Source organism: Lepisosteus oculatus, chromosome 11 (genome assembly GCF_040954835.1).
Source record: "Lepisosteus oculatus isolate fLepOcu1 chromosome 11, fLepOcu1.hap2, whole genome shotgun sequence".
Classification (NCBI taxonomy): Eukaryota; Metazoa; Chordata; class Actinopteri; order Semionotiformes; family Lepisosteidae; genus Lepisosteus; species Lepisosteus oculatus.
In genome coordinates, this window is record NC_090706.1 from 39077540 (window position 1) to 39094822 (window position 17283).

The following is a 17283-nucleotide window of genomic DNA, read 5'->3' on the forward strand; positions in this document are numbered from 1 at the left end:
CTTTCATAGCTCTGTTAGTGGTCTCTTGAGCTTGTCCATCATGAGGCTGCTAGTGCCTTCTGGGCTGCAAAAAAGGATTGTAAAAGAAAGCTGCATAATTTCCATTTCTTCTTTCCAATTTCAGTCACCTCACTACTGCTCCCTACAAAGTGCACTGTGGCTCTTGTTTGAAGCAGGCAAAATGAGCATACCATTATGAGAAAATGCAGAAGTTTACATTTGGTTTTGTAATGGAGAAATTGGTGATTTATTAAACTCTGGAATTGCCCATTAGGATTTTTCATACCTTCTAGTTTTAGTATTGCTAAGACAGGCCAATTGGCCATTTTCAATTGTAAACTTTTTCATTTGTCTTCCACAGTGGTGTTACCTTACTGTATGAACTGTGCTCTTACTGTATGTTTGCTCTATTTCTTTTTTTTCGAGCTTTTTAAAAGGTTTAACTTTTTTTGCTTTCACTTTTTTGTTCAACTTCACCGGACATATCTCCAGAAATAACCCAAGAAGCCTTTGGATGCAGCTGCAGTCCGTGGGGTGCGCCAGCGACTGGCTTTTGCAAGTCTTGCTCTGAAGAACAGTTCCAGATTTTCCTTCTGGTTCAGCTGAGTAAGAAACGGTAAGTTTTTGCAGTCTTTGATGGTCTGAAGTTAAGACTGAGCAGTATGCAGAATATTCCCATTTGACATGGCCAAGTGATAGCAAATTGAAGTTTCACCAGGTTACTATATCTATGGTTACCCACATTTACTCCAGAATTTATTCATTTGGACCTTATAACTGATTTTGACTGATAATTTCTTCTGCCCTCCCACTAATTTCTATGTTGGTTACAAGCAGGAGATTTTGACAGGGAAAGTCACCCCCCTGTGTCTCTGGGGTTTTTGTAACTCAAGGAGATTTTGGTAGGACAACCAATCCTGGTGGAGCGCTTGTGGTCTTAAATTTTCTCCATCTGTACACTACCTGACAGTGGATTGGTGGAGCCCCAGATTCTCAGATGTTCCCAATCATCAATAACTCTTTTGCTGCGAGTCTTCAGAGAGCTCCTCAGATTGTGGAATGCCTTGTTTCCACACACCTGCTGGGTAAAGACCAAACTTGCAACGTTTCTCACCTTCGGTGGGCCTTGCAAAACCCAGACACCAAGATCTAACTAACTATTTAAACACCTGATTCTGATTATTCCCTTAATTGAGCTAATTGAGCTTTTTCACATTCTATGTACCTCAATTACTTATTGTTTGTTTAATTCATACATCGTTTTGTTTCAAGAGGCATGGAATAGTTAACTATAAATAAAAGTGGCTTTGATTCTGGAAGGCTATTATGATAAGGCTATCAGCATAAAGGTGAAATTTCCATGTTCATAAATGGGGTTCACATACATCTTTTCAGGAGTGTGTAATGTTTTTTACCATGATAAAACTCTGGATCTCTCCATCTTAGCAGGCAGCCTGCTTCTCAAAACTCAATCCACCTAAGACTTCAAGCTCTTCTCTGAATGTGTTATATACTAGAAGCCTTGATTAAAAAATCATTTTCAGTATAAAATATCATATAAAATGCTCTCATTATATCCAAATCAATCTCCAAACATGGTGATTTCCTAAACTAAAAATCCATCTCTACAAAATTAAGTGTGAAGACCACAGACCTCCTATAGACCTCCTTCTTCTCCTGCTGCTGCTTAGCTTTACTAAACCTGTTATTTCTTATTTGAGCTCTGTGTTCATTTTTCTGTGAGAATTAAACTGGGATATGATAAAACCTTCTGACATTGTCTAAGTGCTGTAACCACACCTACTAGAACTGACTTAGTCACCAGATAATTCAGGCTTGCTTGACATCATGCTCACAAACATTCCTGACAAGTACCAGTACTGTGTTTTGTGAGGATCTTTGTGAACCTCGTTTGCTAGCATGTATTAGAAGCAGCGTGAAAAAGAGTCACCCTCCTCCGATTTCATCTAAAAAAACGTCTGTAGAATTTTAATGAACTGGCTTTTCTACTTGATCTAGCTTTAATAAACTGGAGCTGAATTTCTCTTAACTAATCTGTCGCACGTACTTATATTACAATATTTTTAAAGATTGGTCAGTACTGTTTGTAACAGGCACTCACAAATTGGTTTTGGCCATTGGATCAGCCCTGTGTTAAGCCCTGTGTTGTCAGCTTTAATTAAGCAAAAACACTAACAAAAAGTTAGAAATAAATGAACAAAAGTTCTAAAATGACTTATGACAGCCATTGGTTTTCCAGCTTCTTAACCTAAAGACATTATAGATGTCAGTTGAATTTACGAGGAACAAATCATTACCCTGTCATTTACCAGTTTCTATTACTTCCCTATGACAGATTACAAAATAGATGGTTTATTCATTGAATGAACATTTCATTCTGCTGGCTGTGTGTTTGATAGCTTAATAACGCTGATCCAGTTCAGTTCGATGCAAGTCCTAAAGTTTCTGATGTAGTCAATTACGGAATTAGCAGTAAGAGCTGAGTTTGTAAAATCGACTGGTGACGATGGCATTGAACCATCATTCTTTTCTAAAACTTGCTTCGCATCTAATATCCCCTATGCTGACTGCTTATTAAATCTCTCTTTTAAAATGGCTGAAGTCTCAGCAGAGTAGAAGTCACCCTGGTTCTGTCTCTTTTTCGAGGTGGGATGGAGGGATGTCAAATTTCTGTGCAAACACCTGATGATGTCAGTAATTAGTTGTGATGCAACAAAAACCGTTAGATCAAACAAAATCGTGTTTGTCTCTAATCCTCCAACCCATTCCTTTAAGTAGACATTAGTGGGCTGGCCACCAAATTCAAACAGCAGTGGAGCTGACAGGAAAATGATAAAATCATACTAAAGTGAAACACAAGTCAAGGGACAGAGGTTTCTGGGGACCTGTAAGCACAGAAAAAGCTCCTGCATTTTATTATCCTGTACTTTTAAAGTGAAGGCGTACAGTACAGTGGCTACATATACGTCTCAGAGGCGGTTTTCCCAAATGAAGTTAATCAAGTCACACATACAGTATGGCAGGTACCTACGGGATGAGCTGCACATTGATGAGCAGTAGCAAACTTCAGCCCAGGCCTCTCAGCACAGGGGTCTCGTCTGACTGATTAAAGTATAACTTGACTATCCTGCCTATTCTATATTTTTGGGTGGGTCTGTACTCAAATTCAAGACGGGATCTGTGTTTAAAAGCCTGGAGAACACTGGGCATACACTGTTCCCTACATCCATACTCATCATCTTAGAAGAGAGTGATGTTTTTTATAGAATGGCCTCTAGATCTTTTCTTCTGGAAGCATGATGTCTAAAAAATCACAAGGTTGAATCTTAGTGCCACCTGTTGCACTCATCATTGTGATCTATATTATCTGATTCATCCTCTCTGTGTATCAGTCAAATATTTTGTTGTTTTAAGCTACTTTATTTGAATAATTTATTGAAGTTCTCACTGCCTTCCTACAATTTAAGATGTAGACGTTTTATTAAAAAGACACTTTAGTTGTACAGTGAAGAACAGTGCTACATGAAAAATATCCAGCTTTATAAATTGGTGCAAATGTACAGTAGGTTATGTGGCATAAAAAAACTTAAAATAAAGCCAAATAAAATGAGTATTAAATGCATTTCCCCTTAACTGGCCTGTCTGGTTGAATAAACGATTATTTTTTCAGTTCAATTCATTGTTCATCAGCTGGGTGCACAGTTAAATCTCAAGCAAGTCTAATGTTATGCCTGGGGAGAGGTGCAGATGGCACACGTGTACCCCAGTATCCTCCGCCTCTTTGGTAGTCAGCAGAGTTAAACAACAAGCAAGGAGCACTGACACAGGTCCTTGCGTGTCTCAAATCTCGCACGCAGCATGTGTGATTGTTGTGTGGCAGCTGGAAGCCCTCTGTGATTTCAAACTAACACAGCGCTAGAAGTGTTCAGACCGTTCTGCATTGTATTTTAGGGCATCTCTGGCACAGCTGGTGTGTGGAATACCCAAAAGTCAAACCAGTGATTTCTCTGCATAGCTGGTCTTGCAAACAGAGGCTCTTTATAACTGAGCTACAATGCAAACAAAAACGATTCTCCACAGAACAGCCACAGTTTTATTCTGATGTCATAATCCGAGTAAAATATTAACTGCAATGATAAATCGAGTCATTTAAAAACTTGACCAAAACATATTGGAAGTTAAACTCAAGCTGGACCTGTCAAAAAAAAACAAAAAAACTGAGCAGACACTCCTTATTACTTAGTGATGTTATGGCAGAACTCACAGGATCACTCGGTGCCTTAAAGAGGAGAGCTGCCTTACTCTCTGCCTGGTGTTTAGTTGTCTTTTACAGGCAAACGCTTGAGAAGTGAGTTGAGAGCAGTACCCCTGATTGTCCTGTGGAATCTTTTGTATTTGCAATCTGCTAGGTAATGACATGGTAGCTGCCATTGTTGTAAGGGCTATTTCGTTGGACCTGCTACTGAAGCATGTAATTAAATGCCTGGCAGAATAAAACATGGTTTAGAGGAGTATAGCCTTGGTGTCCCTTAGCTACAGCACATTCAAAAGCAAGAACAGACTGCGCTCTTATATTGCAATTCATGACTTTGACTTCTCTTGCACTGTAATCTCAAATGTAGTATATCCCTAGTTAGCTAGCAGAATGAAAGGAAGGATTTAAGGATGGCAAAGCACCACGCTTGGGTCTTCATACTGTACATCTGAAGGCTCAAAATCAGGGCAGGATTTGCAGCACATTACACTCCAGATCTACCTGTACAAATGTTTTAACAGCATCAATCTTGTAAGGTAGAGGCAGGACAATTTAAATCTCAAGCCCAAAGCAGATACAGTAGCTCTAATCACTAAAACCTTAAAGTAAATCATTTAGCTTAATTATTTTCAGAGTTTTTTGTTTTGCATTGTTTTCTTGACAAAGAAATCGATGATTGGAATCACAGATCATGAGCAAACATGCCATACTAAAGGAGACGAAGGATTGTTCTGACACACTCACAGGGCACCTTGAGCATTTTGAATGATGATTTCAAGTGCCTCATACTTCGATTCATATTGATCTGACTCTCAAATGATGAATGAATGCAGAGGATTGTGTTGAATAAACAAGAATGAGTTTTCTGTTCACAGATGACATCAAATTCAGCCTTTGTGCCCTGTGTGTCAACACCACAAAGCCACCCATTCCAGGCTTTGGAGAAAAGAATGACTGGGATATGCTTTCATTTCTCAGAATGCCAACAGCTTCTACTTGTGGCATCCTGGTATAAGGGAAATGCAGAAGCAATATCAATACAGCAGGAGGAGGCTCTTGTTACGAACCCGTTTTTTTTTTAGTTCAAAATAGGAAGTGTCATATACAAAATACGTTAATGCCAAAGAACTAGGTTGCTGAGGCATCATCCGGCCGGGAAGATGAAGTGCTAAGCTCCACACTGAGGTCACGTGTTTTGAAACTGAAGCTATTAAAAAAGCAATCTTTAGAAATTGTTCTCCTGTTATTTTATTACTCTCTGTTTACTGAATGTGGAAAATGCATTTCACAAATAAATGTCAAATTATAAGAGGACAAAACGGTAAGCAGCCTGTTGCTTGTTTTTAAAACAGGGGGAAATAAGAAGAGGGTCTGACAGCAGCCATGGACATGAGGATAACTCTCTACATTGAAGTCTTACTCATGTTCTAATGCTTTAAGAACAACTACAGGGAAAAGAGGAGAGCTTTTCTGTAAATGACCTTCGGATTTATTAAAATACTTATCTTTTTTTACCAGTGTGATGGTACATGCTGCACAGCTACTTTTAAGGACTTCTAAATGTATAAATAATCACGACAGAACAAATATCAGAGGAATGGGACAATTTAGAATTTTTTTTCCCTTGGAATTCTGCACCCCGCCTTCATAAACATGTCACTAACTGGCAGAAGTGTAGAGTTAATCCAGCTCTGTTTTGGAAAGGAAAGTTTTCAGGATGGATCACACGGATGAGGAATGCCAAAGACATCCCTTCTTTAATTCTGCTGAGCTCAACAGGTACGGCGACGTGACACCTCTGCTGCCAGTACTCTTGCCTTTAGTTTGAAGAATTTAAATGAAATCTGAGAAGAACTCACATTTTGCTTTTCTCAAACAATGCATAGAGCCTTTCTCCTTCCTGTAGGAGCACCGAGCCGAGGGAGACGGATTTTGTCTCAGATGTGGAAAGGAAAAGCCAAGGGAAAAAGCAGGAGGAAGAGGAAAGGGAACCTCCACTCACCAAGTCATTGATTCCAATGCTGTTCCAGCCTTGCATTATGGGAAGGAAGGAAATGAAGGTCGGGATTACCCAGCATCCCCCCAGCATGAGAGCCACTCTCATAGGTGTCATTTTGTTCCTGTAGACAAGTGGCTGGCAGCAGATAGCATAGTACCTGGGAAGAGAGAAATGGAGCCCGTTAGCACTTCAGACACAGGTTCTTTTGGGACCGAGGGGAGATCCCCCTGTATCTCGTATACGTTTGCACATTTCTTCTGCAGAGTTCTGAAAGGGAATGTGTGAAATATCGAGGAACAGCAGCAGTCATCTAATTCCCATTGTATAATGACGGTACCTGTGATAGGTTGCATGGAAAGGATAACCACATTCCACCACCTACAGTAATAATGACAGAGCCCTCCTGTGTTCTATCCTGTATGCATTCCAAATCCAGCTCCAGCCTTTTTTTCGTTTCCCTCCATAGGCACTTCCACCTGGTCTCTTTACCGTGTCTCTCATTCGCCTCTGCAGAAGATTATTAACTTGGACCCCTGCTGGTAGGCAGCTCCCTGACTCCTCATTATCATCCATACCCTGTCCAGCCTTTCCCGAGCTGCAGAGAGCATTCTGTTACTTAAAAGCAATATTTTTGCTGCTGCTTTGTTACTCTCCTGTCTCCTGTCTCCAGGGTTGTGTACAGCTTGAAGGACCCCATCCATAACATCAGCGTCCCTCAGCTTATATCACTTCCCAGCTTCGGATTGGCTTGACCTCCTGCTTTCAGCAGCTCCCCTTCTCCAGACTGCATCAGTGGGAGCCTCTCGTGCTGTCCTACAGCGATAACCCCCCCCGTAACACCTACCCTCACTGTGATTGGCATTCTTCGCCTTGGCTCAGGCCACTTCTGTGCCTCCAGTTGAGAATACAGACGTCAGACATCAGTGCAGCAGGGACTGCTGCTGTGTGCTTTAGTCAGACCCTAGTGAAGCGCAGGCACTGCACAGCCTGCAGTGTGCCCCCGCTCCGTCATTCAGCGTTGATATTAGACCTGCTGGCTTGGGCTGCCAGGGCGTACAGGTGGGGCAGAGAACGTGTTTTTATTCTCTGCAGCCCATATAGAAACAGCATTTCATGAACGGAGTCATATTAGGATGATACTGTAAGTGAACTAATAACTACAACAGCTGTCACAGTCTGAGCAGGATCATGTCGAACTGAGTGTGGCCTCACTGTGGAAATGCAACAGTGTCCCAGTGCCAGCAGTGCCGCAGGATCAAAGTGGGGTCACTGGTGCGGTGGAATACTGCTCCCCACCGCAGCAGTGACCCCACAATCTAAGCAGGCTACCACTAGGCAGTACTGACCTCCCCACTCTGATCTAGCTGAGGATCTCTGGTGTCCACACCTGCCACTTCCAGGACGTCGGTGCTAAAAAGACTCTCAGGACAACAGGGACATGGAACACACGCTGGTTTGCTTACTGCAGACAGCCCAACTGGTTCTCACTCTCCAGGCTTCAACGAGACAGATCACTGCCAAAATAGGATCGTCTTCAAACCCAATGTTTTCACGTGTTGGAGAGGAGATAGCTACAGAAGGCATGTTTTCAGCAGCGTATAAACAAGAAAGGCTACATTTCAGGCATGTTCAGTGATTTTCCAGCTTTTCTGGCCTTGGTTATCTGATTAATGTATTTGATACCCAAGAACACTTGTTCCTGCTGCTTGGGGTGTTACAGTTCTCCATTACTGTTACTCACACAAGTCACTCATTTGTACCACGTAGTCCATTTTAACCCTCTGACTTTTCTACCTTTCTGAAATTCTTCAATCAAGAACCAAAAACACTCTGCAGTAAAACTACTGTGACTTCATGGATTGCTAAGGACTTATGTGACGTGTCTCCTTGGCAACAAGGCCATGGCAACTGGACATAGATGTGAAAATGAACTTTACCGTTCAAGTCAACAGCTCTCCAGCTGTGATGGTCTCCATTATTGCTAGTGCTAACAAGAAGTACTATGAATCAAATAAGTTAAAATCAACAAGAAAGAATCAACAGAAAAAAAAGTGGACAGTATGATTAATGTCTGGGATTCAGAACGCCTGCACAATTTTACAGAAAATAATGATTGTTAAAATGGAATTAGCTGTTTTGTGTGTTGCAAACAGCTGGATTATTAGCACTGAGAGAACAACACTGCAAGTTAGTACTGTGGAAAGACTTCAATTCAGACAATATTGCCATTGAACTGCATTGTTTATCTCATGCATTGATATTGATTAATTGTTAATTGTTAGACATTTTTAATTGCTCCTTTGCTTTACCCATAGAACAGTAACTGTGAGGCAACAAACTCTATAGATAGTGAGATGACATTACTGAGCAGTTCTGAAAGCACCTGGGGTGGGCTGACATATTTCTGCAATCTCTCTTCTGTGTAAAGTTTAAGCGACTCAAAAAAGAGTCATTATTAGGGCAGCTGGGTGGAATTGCTTGAAAATGTTACCTACAAATAGCTGCTTCACCAGCTGGTAAAACAATGAAAAAGCCCTAAAGTTTGAGGCTTAAACAAAGTTTTTTAATAACTCATGTTATTGAAAAATGAACACTATTAATCACTCAAGAAACAGACACGCACACACTTCAGGTATATTGATGATAATTTTAGTATTGATCTAAACCCATTCAGGTCAAAAATTCTATTCGACGTGGTACATTTTAGCTGTTTGTTATTAATTTATTTGTCTGTAAGCTTTAACCAAAGAGACTTACAGTACATTTGCAGCATTTATTCAGCTGGGTATTCTACTGGAGCAATTTGTGTGAACTATTTTGCTCAAGGGTACAACAGGACTACCTTTTCAGTTATGAGTCCAAGAAGTGACCACTGCTTCACATTCGAGGAACACTGACTCACTGGGCCAGAGCTTATCCTGGCTTCCACAGTGTTGACGGACCACATGGGTGAAGTCTCTCGCTCCAAGTGCAACAGAAGTGTCTGTAGCAGGATCTCAAACCCGCAACGTATAGGTCCAGAGACGTACAGTACTCACTACGCTAAACCACCCACAAAACAGTGTTATATTAAATCAAAATTAATCAGTTCATGTCACGGACGTCCAAAGGGACTAACCGTGGGGAGCAGGAGAGCGGAAAAAGACCCATATGCGTAGCGGCGAGACGGGAAAAAGGCCCGGGCTCATTAGTGCAAAGAGTTCAGGAATGCCGTATAGAAACCTATGCCCTCAGGGAGCGGACGTGGGGCGCCCTGGTGCTAGGCGGGTCTCAGGACATCTGAACATCAATGCTGAGCGAGGACAGAGTGCAAGACCCGGAAATATATAGCCCAAGGGAGAGAGGGACAGGAAGGACAGCAGACCGGAAACTAGGGACAGGACAGAGAAGGAGCGCCCCCTGGCTGCAGAGGGCGTGACAGTTCAGTTATGAGTCAGTACATCATTTTCTTATGATGTAGACAGACATGATTCAAGCCAAGACAGCTCTGCTAGCATCTGATATACAAACGCCTTGTGCTAGCTTGTGTTAACCTGTCAATTTGCAGTGTGCTGTCTGTTGCTTTTGAAAGGTGTTTGAATCAGATATTCATCATTCTGATTTAATGATTGAAATTTAGGTCCCTAAAGGGCCTGTACTGTCTGTGTGATGGAGAGGCGTCCTGTCCAGGGCACTTTTTTGCCGGGTTAGGCTCCAGCTCCCCTGAGTGCCTGTGTTGGAAGAAGCAGTTCGAAAACGGATAGATGAATGTCCCTAAATATGAAGCGCCTCGTTTTTTTTATTTTGGTTCGTTGCTGTTGAGTTTGACGTCTTCTCTTCTGTTTATTTCTCAGGTTTCCCTTCCAAAATGTATTAATCCACTCTCCCCTTTTTCCAAGGTTGGGAACAAAGATTCACTATTTTTTGCTGGACCAGATATGACATACAGGCCAGTTCATGAAATAAGACCTTTTTGTCCTGTCAGATGTACAGTATGTGGCGAGACGTTTTGTTGTCTAGTGGATAATGAGAATTAGCTCCAGACCTCTGGCACACTTGTCTGAGCTGTAGTGGACTCCTGCAAACAAGCCTGTGATGTACTGTTTGGGTCCAATCACATACACTACACATTTGTAGAATTTTGCCAGTGATTTGATAATAAACACTCTAAAATGCAATCAGGTTCGCGATTGTCTTCACAGTGATATTCTCTTTTTCTATGTTCTGTCCAACTGTCTTAATCAACATAACCTTGATGTTTTTCTATTTTACTCTTTTGAATTAGCTTGTGTTAATATTAAGCTGTCTGGCCCGGTGATTCTCAGTACAGTTTTTTTAAAAAGCGACTTTGTTTTTCTTTTTGTTCGCCTCCAGAAGATCAAAGTCCACCTTCTATTCTGCCAGAGGGAATGTTCTTTTGATATACTTTTATTTGAATATTAAAACAGCTTTTGCCTTAGCAAGGTAATTTATGTGAACATTTCCTATAATGCTACATCAGATTTTTTCTTTCATAATTCTCAAAACAAAATGACTGAGGTGTTTTTTTTTTTCCGCAGACATTCTTCAACAGAAGTGCAGAAAATCTGTCAATCCCTTAAAGTAAAACCATCTATATCGTGGTAAACAAAAGTATTGTTTACAAAAATAATTTTATTCAGTAATGTATTTATTTTATGAAATGTTTTTTTTTAAATCTGCATTTTGATCAATGGCATATCTTCAGCTCTGAATGGTTCAGTGAAGGCACACACGAGTTATTTATGATGCGTTTCATGGTTTTGTTCCAGTATAGATCCTGTTTCAGCTTATCCGATATTTAATCATGTTTATATTAAAACGGCACTAGAGGGTCACCCATGAGGCTCAAAGAATACAGCCAATCCTTATGACATGGGCAAGGGGACATCTGCAGGCTTGCAGTGCCAGTGAGAGACCCATAGCTCTTCGAAACGTCACACACTCTCTGGCCCAGCACCGTGCTGCTGGCGCCTTCTGAAACGGCTCATTTCTGCCTCAAGAGTGTCAGAAGAGGGTCTTCATCTTCACCCCCAGGTCGAATGAATTATTTCAGACAGCTGGGTCCAACACTTACATACGCAGGCTCTGGAGATTTAGATCATTTAGGATTACTTTCCCTGACATGCAGTCCCTTTAAGGGTAATCAGATAGTAAAATATTTATATTATTAATGTCCTCCATCACCCTCAAAATAGGTCCTTCGTGCAATAAGATCTCAAAACAGAGCGAATGAGTTATGGCAGCCAAGACGAAGACGGGAAGATTCTAGAGGTAAAGGAACAAAGTCATTTCCAGTCACCACACTCCCAGAATGCTTAAAAATATTTAACATCCATTAAGAAGTGCACTTATAGAAAATTCTGTTTCTCCGGCAGCCAAGGGCTCTGCTGTGGGTTTCCACTGTGTTTAGGGATCTCAGTGTGAACAGGACACAGCTGTTCAGAGTACCTGCAGGTCACTACACCTCCTGTTGAGAGACTAGAATTGCCTCACGTTTCTCCTCCAGACCTCTCTGTCTGGCATACAGAAAAACACACAACAAAGAGTTCTCTACCAGCAGACAATGCACGCTGCATAGCAAGTCCCTCAATCGATACAATGGCCTTCCTTTTTTTTTAGAAATTATTCTGGTTTACTTGACTGGATTAGTCAAAATTCCAGTGAGCTGCATTTTACTTAGAATGTGAAGGTTTAAACATCTCCATCGGACAAGGCAGATACTGTATGGAAAAGAGAAATTAAACATAGACTTTCCCCTCACAATAACTTGAAAATATAACCTGCAAACTAATGGGAACAAAAAAGTGGTGTTTTAAATGTTTAAATGTATATAATAACTACTATAGTATATAATGGAGTATAATTATGTACTGTAAATGTATAATAATAGTTTAACATCATGTTATACCATGTATTACAAATACACACGTATTTATATAGACTTTATTACATGTATTAATCTTGGAAGAATTTATTCATCTTTTAAAAGCAAAAAAGTTAACTGAAACCGCTTATATTGACCGTGCTTTTCTCATTTTAAAAAACACTTAAGTTTGTGACTGAAGAGCCTTAAAAATGAGATGCAAAGATGAATAGTGATGGGGACCTGCGCTACACAGTACTAGCTGAGTGCTAGTAAATAACCTCGTAATGGTCTTTAAGAAAATGTGCTCTCACTCAGACTCCTGCTGCACAGCCAGGGCTCCCAAGGGCTGAGGTTTGATCTCTTCCTTAAATGCATTCCTATCTCTCTGAAGGCCATTCATCCAGATCCACTCACTGTCTGCTACACAATGTGAATGGGTCTTTTCCCTCAAGCTCCTCTGTTTCCGCTTCCCTCCTGCCAAATTCCTAGAAGAGCAGCAGTCCTGCCACACAAAAGGTCTGCCCACCAACCCATTCATAACGCGACTTCAAGATCGCTTTAGCTCCAGCTCCCAGGCGCAGAGAATCCCTTTATCTTAACCCGGGCTTCACTTTGATTTACAACTCACTTCGTAACAAGCTGCTGTTCCCTGTACAACCCGAGTTTAATCTCGGTTAATACACACCAAGATATCAAACTTGGCAGCACTTCTTCATGTCCAAATATCCAAATCTGCTGCCCTCCAAGGCAAGTTCCTCTTACAGTACTTAACTTTCATTGATTAATGGCCTTATGTGGTTATAGGAAGAAGCTGTAAAGACCAGCCAGTCACTTCACATGTTCATGACGGAAAGGCACTAGGTAATAAATACAGCTTGATTATTTTTTTTTTGAAGAAAAGGAACTCTGATAAATTTTCAAAATGGCTTATCTGTAATGCAGATTTTACTTCTCCTATTACGGTAATGAAAGGATGCATTAGTGTGCAGAGCTAATTAATCACTGATGACTACAAACAAAGCGGGAAATAAGAAACATAATTAGAGACCCCCCAATCCCACACATATAAAACTGTCATAGATACACGGTAACAGAACGCAAGTGCAATTCAACTTTATCTGTGAGCTCAATCTGGCCCCAGTCACCTGACATTTTCACACTTCGCTGCAGCATCTCTTTTAGCTGTCCAGATGTGTCAAGCTGCAGGCCTCCAGCACATAACTGACCTTTAAATCAAAGATAAGAAAGTGCTCCTTATCGTGAGCTCCAAATCTGGGAATTGATTCAAAATTTGGTAACACTTGGACTTGTCCATACAGCGGCGTGCATTTTGATCATCCTTAATAAATGAAGTATTATTTAAACAGGAAAAAAACAGGCTCATTCTATAATGCTGAAGTGAAAGCTGATAAAAATCAATGAATGTGTTCATGATCTATATCTTCTCTGCCACAGTAATGATCATTTTCGGTTTTCATGTTGTCACAGGTCTTCTAATCGTGGGAAATTATTCATCAGAAGAGCAGGACTCTTGTGAGGTTTTATCCTTTATTGAGCTAAGCAGTGCAAAGTTGGGACTGCCCTGCAGGACAGACAGACTCATGTGATGTGTGACAGAGGTTTGTTTCACACTTTAGGGGTTTTGCCCTTCTAATGTCTACCCTTAACACTTTGTCGGAGGAAATTTGTTGCAGGAGCTGTTAATACCAGTCAGCTTGATCTTGTTTTAATAAACCTTTTGTACAGGCAGGATAGGGCTAGGTTAACAGATTCCAGTAATTACTCTAATACCGCCTACAACATAATAAAACAATAATATTATAACACTGAATATGTCAGGGATTTGTATATATATCCTACTTTATATTATAACCAAAATCTGATCTACGGATAATAACTGTAAAATACGTATTGTAGGAGATAGGAGTAATGTCTTCGCTTCAGACGAACATGAAGTCATCTCAAGTGAACAAATGAATATGGCAGCGTGCGGATCATGACAGCGACAGCCACCGGAAAATTCTGACTTAATGCTGTTTGGGATTAGTAGGTTACTGGTTCATGTTGCTTCTTCCTTCTATCAGACTGAAACTGGCAGTGAAGCTCTGGGTTTTGTATTTTGCGATTAGTGAATGGAAAAAAGTTTTGATTTCATCCAAATTGTGCACTACCACCCTTCACCACTCCCCCACCCCCCCAAATAAAAACCCCTACAAATACGATTTTTTAAAAAAAACCTTAAGATCGGGGTGCAGGTTGGGTCCTGTCATGCAGAGAGCACTGGATTGAACTTGACCACTGCCATGCTTGTGAGCACCAGGTTGCCTACTGTAGGCCCTAAGTCACTGCTGGCTGACCACTGCCAAGGGTTAACAGGTTTGAATTTGCCAAGAGCCTTCTTGGATAGCAGTGCAGCAGCACCCCAGAGAGCCTGCCTGGCGCTTGTGATTGCATTCGCTCGAATGGATTCCCCCTCCTGAGCCTTGGCTCTGATAGACAGTAAGTGCCATGAGCAGATGGCCTGGCCATGCCTGATCTCGGTGGACTCAAGCATGCTCTCTTCGCTCCTCCAGTGCTGGTGTGGTGGGCCAAGCCAATTCAAATCTGGTCATTCCCAATCGTCCGAGATACGAAGAAGGAAAAAAAAATGACTAGTGACTCTGAAGACAGTAAAGAATAAAGGACTACGATGAATGAGACTCCCAGCACTGCCGCCTGTTTCCATCAAGCAATCATCTCCATTGATTGAAAGCACAGGACGATGGAAACCATTAGGAGTTTGCAAGTCTTGGATTTCAGTTCTTTTGTTCTTCAAAATCCTTTGAAACCTCATTGCGTTTGGTCCTTTGCTCTGTTGAAAGGAAGCCAGCCCATGCGCCTCTCTAACACAAAACAAAGCGTCACTATTATTATTAATTGCTATTCTAAGATAAAAGCCATAAGCAGTGTAGCATGTCCCCTCTTCGTGGAGGATTTTAAAGTTTTAAGAAACACTGCTGGGGAGGCAAGGGAACGGATGCTGTTTAAACTCGTCATTTTCAAAAGCAATTTGTGGTCTTTCAAGTCCATGTTAATTGAGACATGCTTTTAAGCGCAGGGGGATTTAAAGGACTGCAGAGCTCCAAACGAACCCCGAGCCCCAGACTATATTTCTGCCTTGTCACTGCCTTCCTCTCCAGCCAGACGCCCAGGGAGTGATGACTGCACTAAGGCTGGAGGTGGTGAAATAGTGGATGGCAGGGGCTGTCCAGTGACAAGTCATAAGAAAAAGACTCATTGTGGTACATAATTGTGTAGTGCTCTGAAGAATTGCGTGAGAATTTTCCATCCTAAATTCGTTTCTTCTCCAGTGCCTTCCTCATTGAAGGGAATTTCAGGATGCTTGGCCATACCCAGCTCTCTGCTTAACAATCCAGTAACTCTCTGAAGCATGACCCTGGCATTTCAAACACACCTGATACATGTTTTTCATATATGTGGGACAGCTTACAAACATATAAACATTAATGAGGTGGCTTCACTTAATTTTATTTCTGTTTTAACAAGAAATCTTGAAATGCTTGTGATCCTCCTCACTGTGTTCTGTAAATCACACTGTTTTGATGCATTATTTTCACCTGTGGTACTCTACAGGTCATCTGCCCTTCTGATTTAAAACATCATTATAAACATGGATATAATCACCTTTTCTACCCACAGGTGATTGCTCTTTCAGCCACATAAAGCAAAACGACCAAAACACTGCAGAGCTGTGCACGGATTCAAGAGTTCCATTAAGAGGCTGGGTCTCGCGTGTGACCTTCATGTCTGTCGACAAATGTCCTGCCGACACATTATGCAGTTTTGCTCTTTAAAGGATCAAACATCACTGCCATGTTTCTTTACATCTGAATCTTGCTCAAAGCCGCAAGAAAACCTGTCATACCAAAGCCACCAGCGTCAACAAAGACATTAGACAACTGCTGTAAAACATTAAGCATAAACGAAACACATCTGCAGTTCATTATGAAGCACTGATAAAGGTTGGGACTCTTAAAAGATTTATATTTTTGAAGGCATGCGGAATTGAACCTGGAAGGGTGCAGTGTACTGTAGGTTCACAACAATATAGAAATGAAATAGCAGGAACTACTTAGACCAAGTATTGTCTCCTGTCACTGAGTCATAGATTGCACATTAAGAAGGAAACCTTGATTGTTCTGTGCCAACATTTAATTAAAAAGTGTTTTTTCCACTTTTGATTGTCACAGCTGTTCAGTCAGTCTCCAGGCATCAAGGACCTTTTAAAGTTTCATTCCAGATTAAGGGCTGAATTGCATAACTAATTATTTGGAAATAGCGCTACTTCTCTAAGAATTTATTCAGCTGAATTGCTTTCATCAATTTGAGAAGGTGTAATCCAATAGAGTATGAGGAAAGCACTAACACATTTGATTTGTCCAGTTAGTAGTCTTGAATACTCTGGCCTATTGAGAACCTTAAAGTTTGACTCCAACAATTGATTTTGATTCCTCGAGTCTAGCACTTTTTAGATTCTAGAAAGTCTGTGAGAGTTTTATCATGAAATACTGAACATACAGTGATTAATATACTATGACTAACAAGTCAAGAAAATATTCATCTCAAACATGGCTGCATAAACTGATTCCCATATACAGTATATTTCTGAGCTGCATAAAATACAGGCAGATTGGAAATTGAGAAACAGGAAAGAAACGATGACTCAACAATGAAGAATTTGATTTGTAGGTTCAATGCAAAGTGCTCTCCTGTGTTTTACAGATTTTTCTTAATGGCTGAAAAGAATCTACAGAAATAATATCCTTTGCTGTCTGTAGCCAAACAATGCTATAAAGTGAATGAAGATGTAACTCTCATCAAAGATATGCTAATTATCCACCCCTGCTCATCAGCTGGGTAAAAAACTAAAATAAACTGCAAGACACTTAAGCATTCAGTACCTTAGCAGCGGAATTAATGAGGGTTGGAGGTTGTAGTAAGTAATTACCATACTGCAAGCCCTGATTATATGTGACTGATAAGACCCCCATAATGTTCAGCAGCTCCGACACTGAAATACATACTAAATTACTGTAAGTGTGATGCACTTCTTGCGTTGAACACAATCGCTACTTTATAACT

At 40.9% G+C, this 17283-nt stretch overlaps 1 protein-coding gene across 7 annotated transcripts in view; it reads right to left on the reverse strand.

The window, feature by feature from the left end:
* The window catches only part of htr4 (5-hydroxytryptamine receptor 4), a 135806-nt gene that overhangs the window by 59484 nt on the left and 59039 nt on the right, over positions 1–17283 (reverse strand). For all 7 annotated transcript variants that reach the window (XM_015350020.2, XM_015350019.2, XM_015350023.2 and 4 more), the window contains one exon: positions 6279–6432. In XM_015350020.2, coding sequence (XP_015205506.1) covers positions 6279–6432 — 154 coding nt within the window. The remainder of the gene's footprint in view (positions 1–6278; positions 6433–17283) is intronic.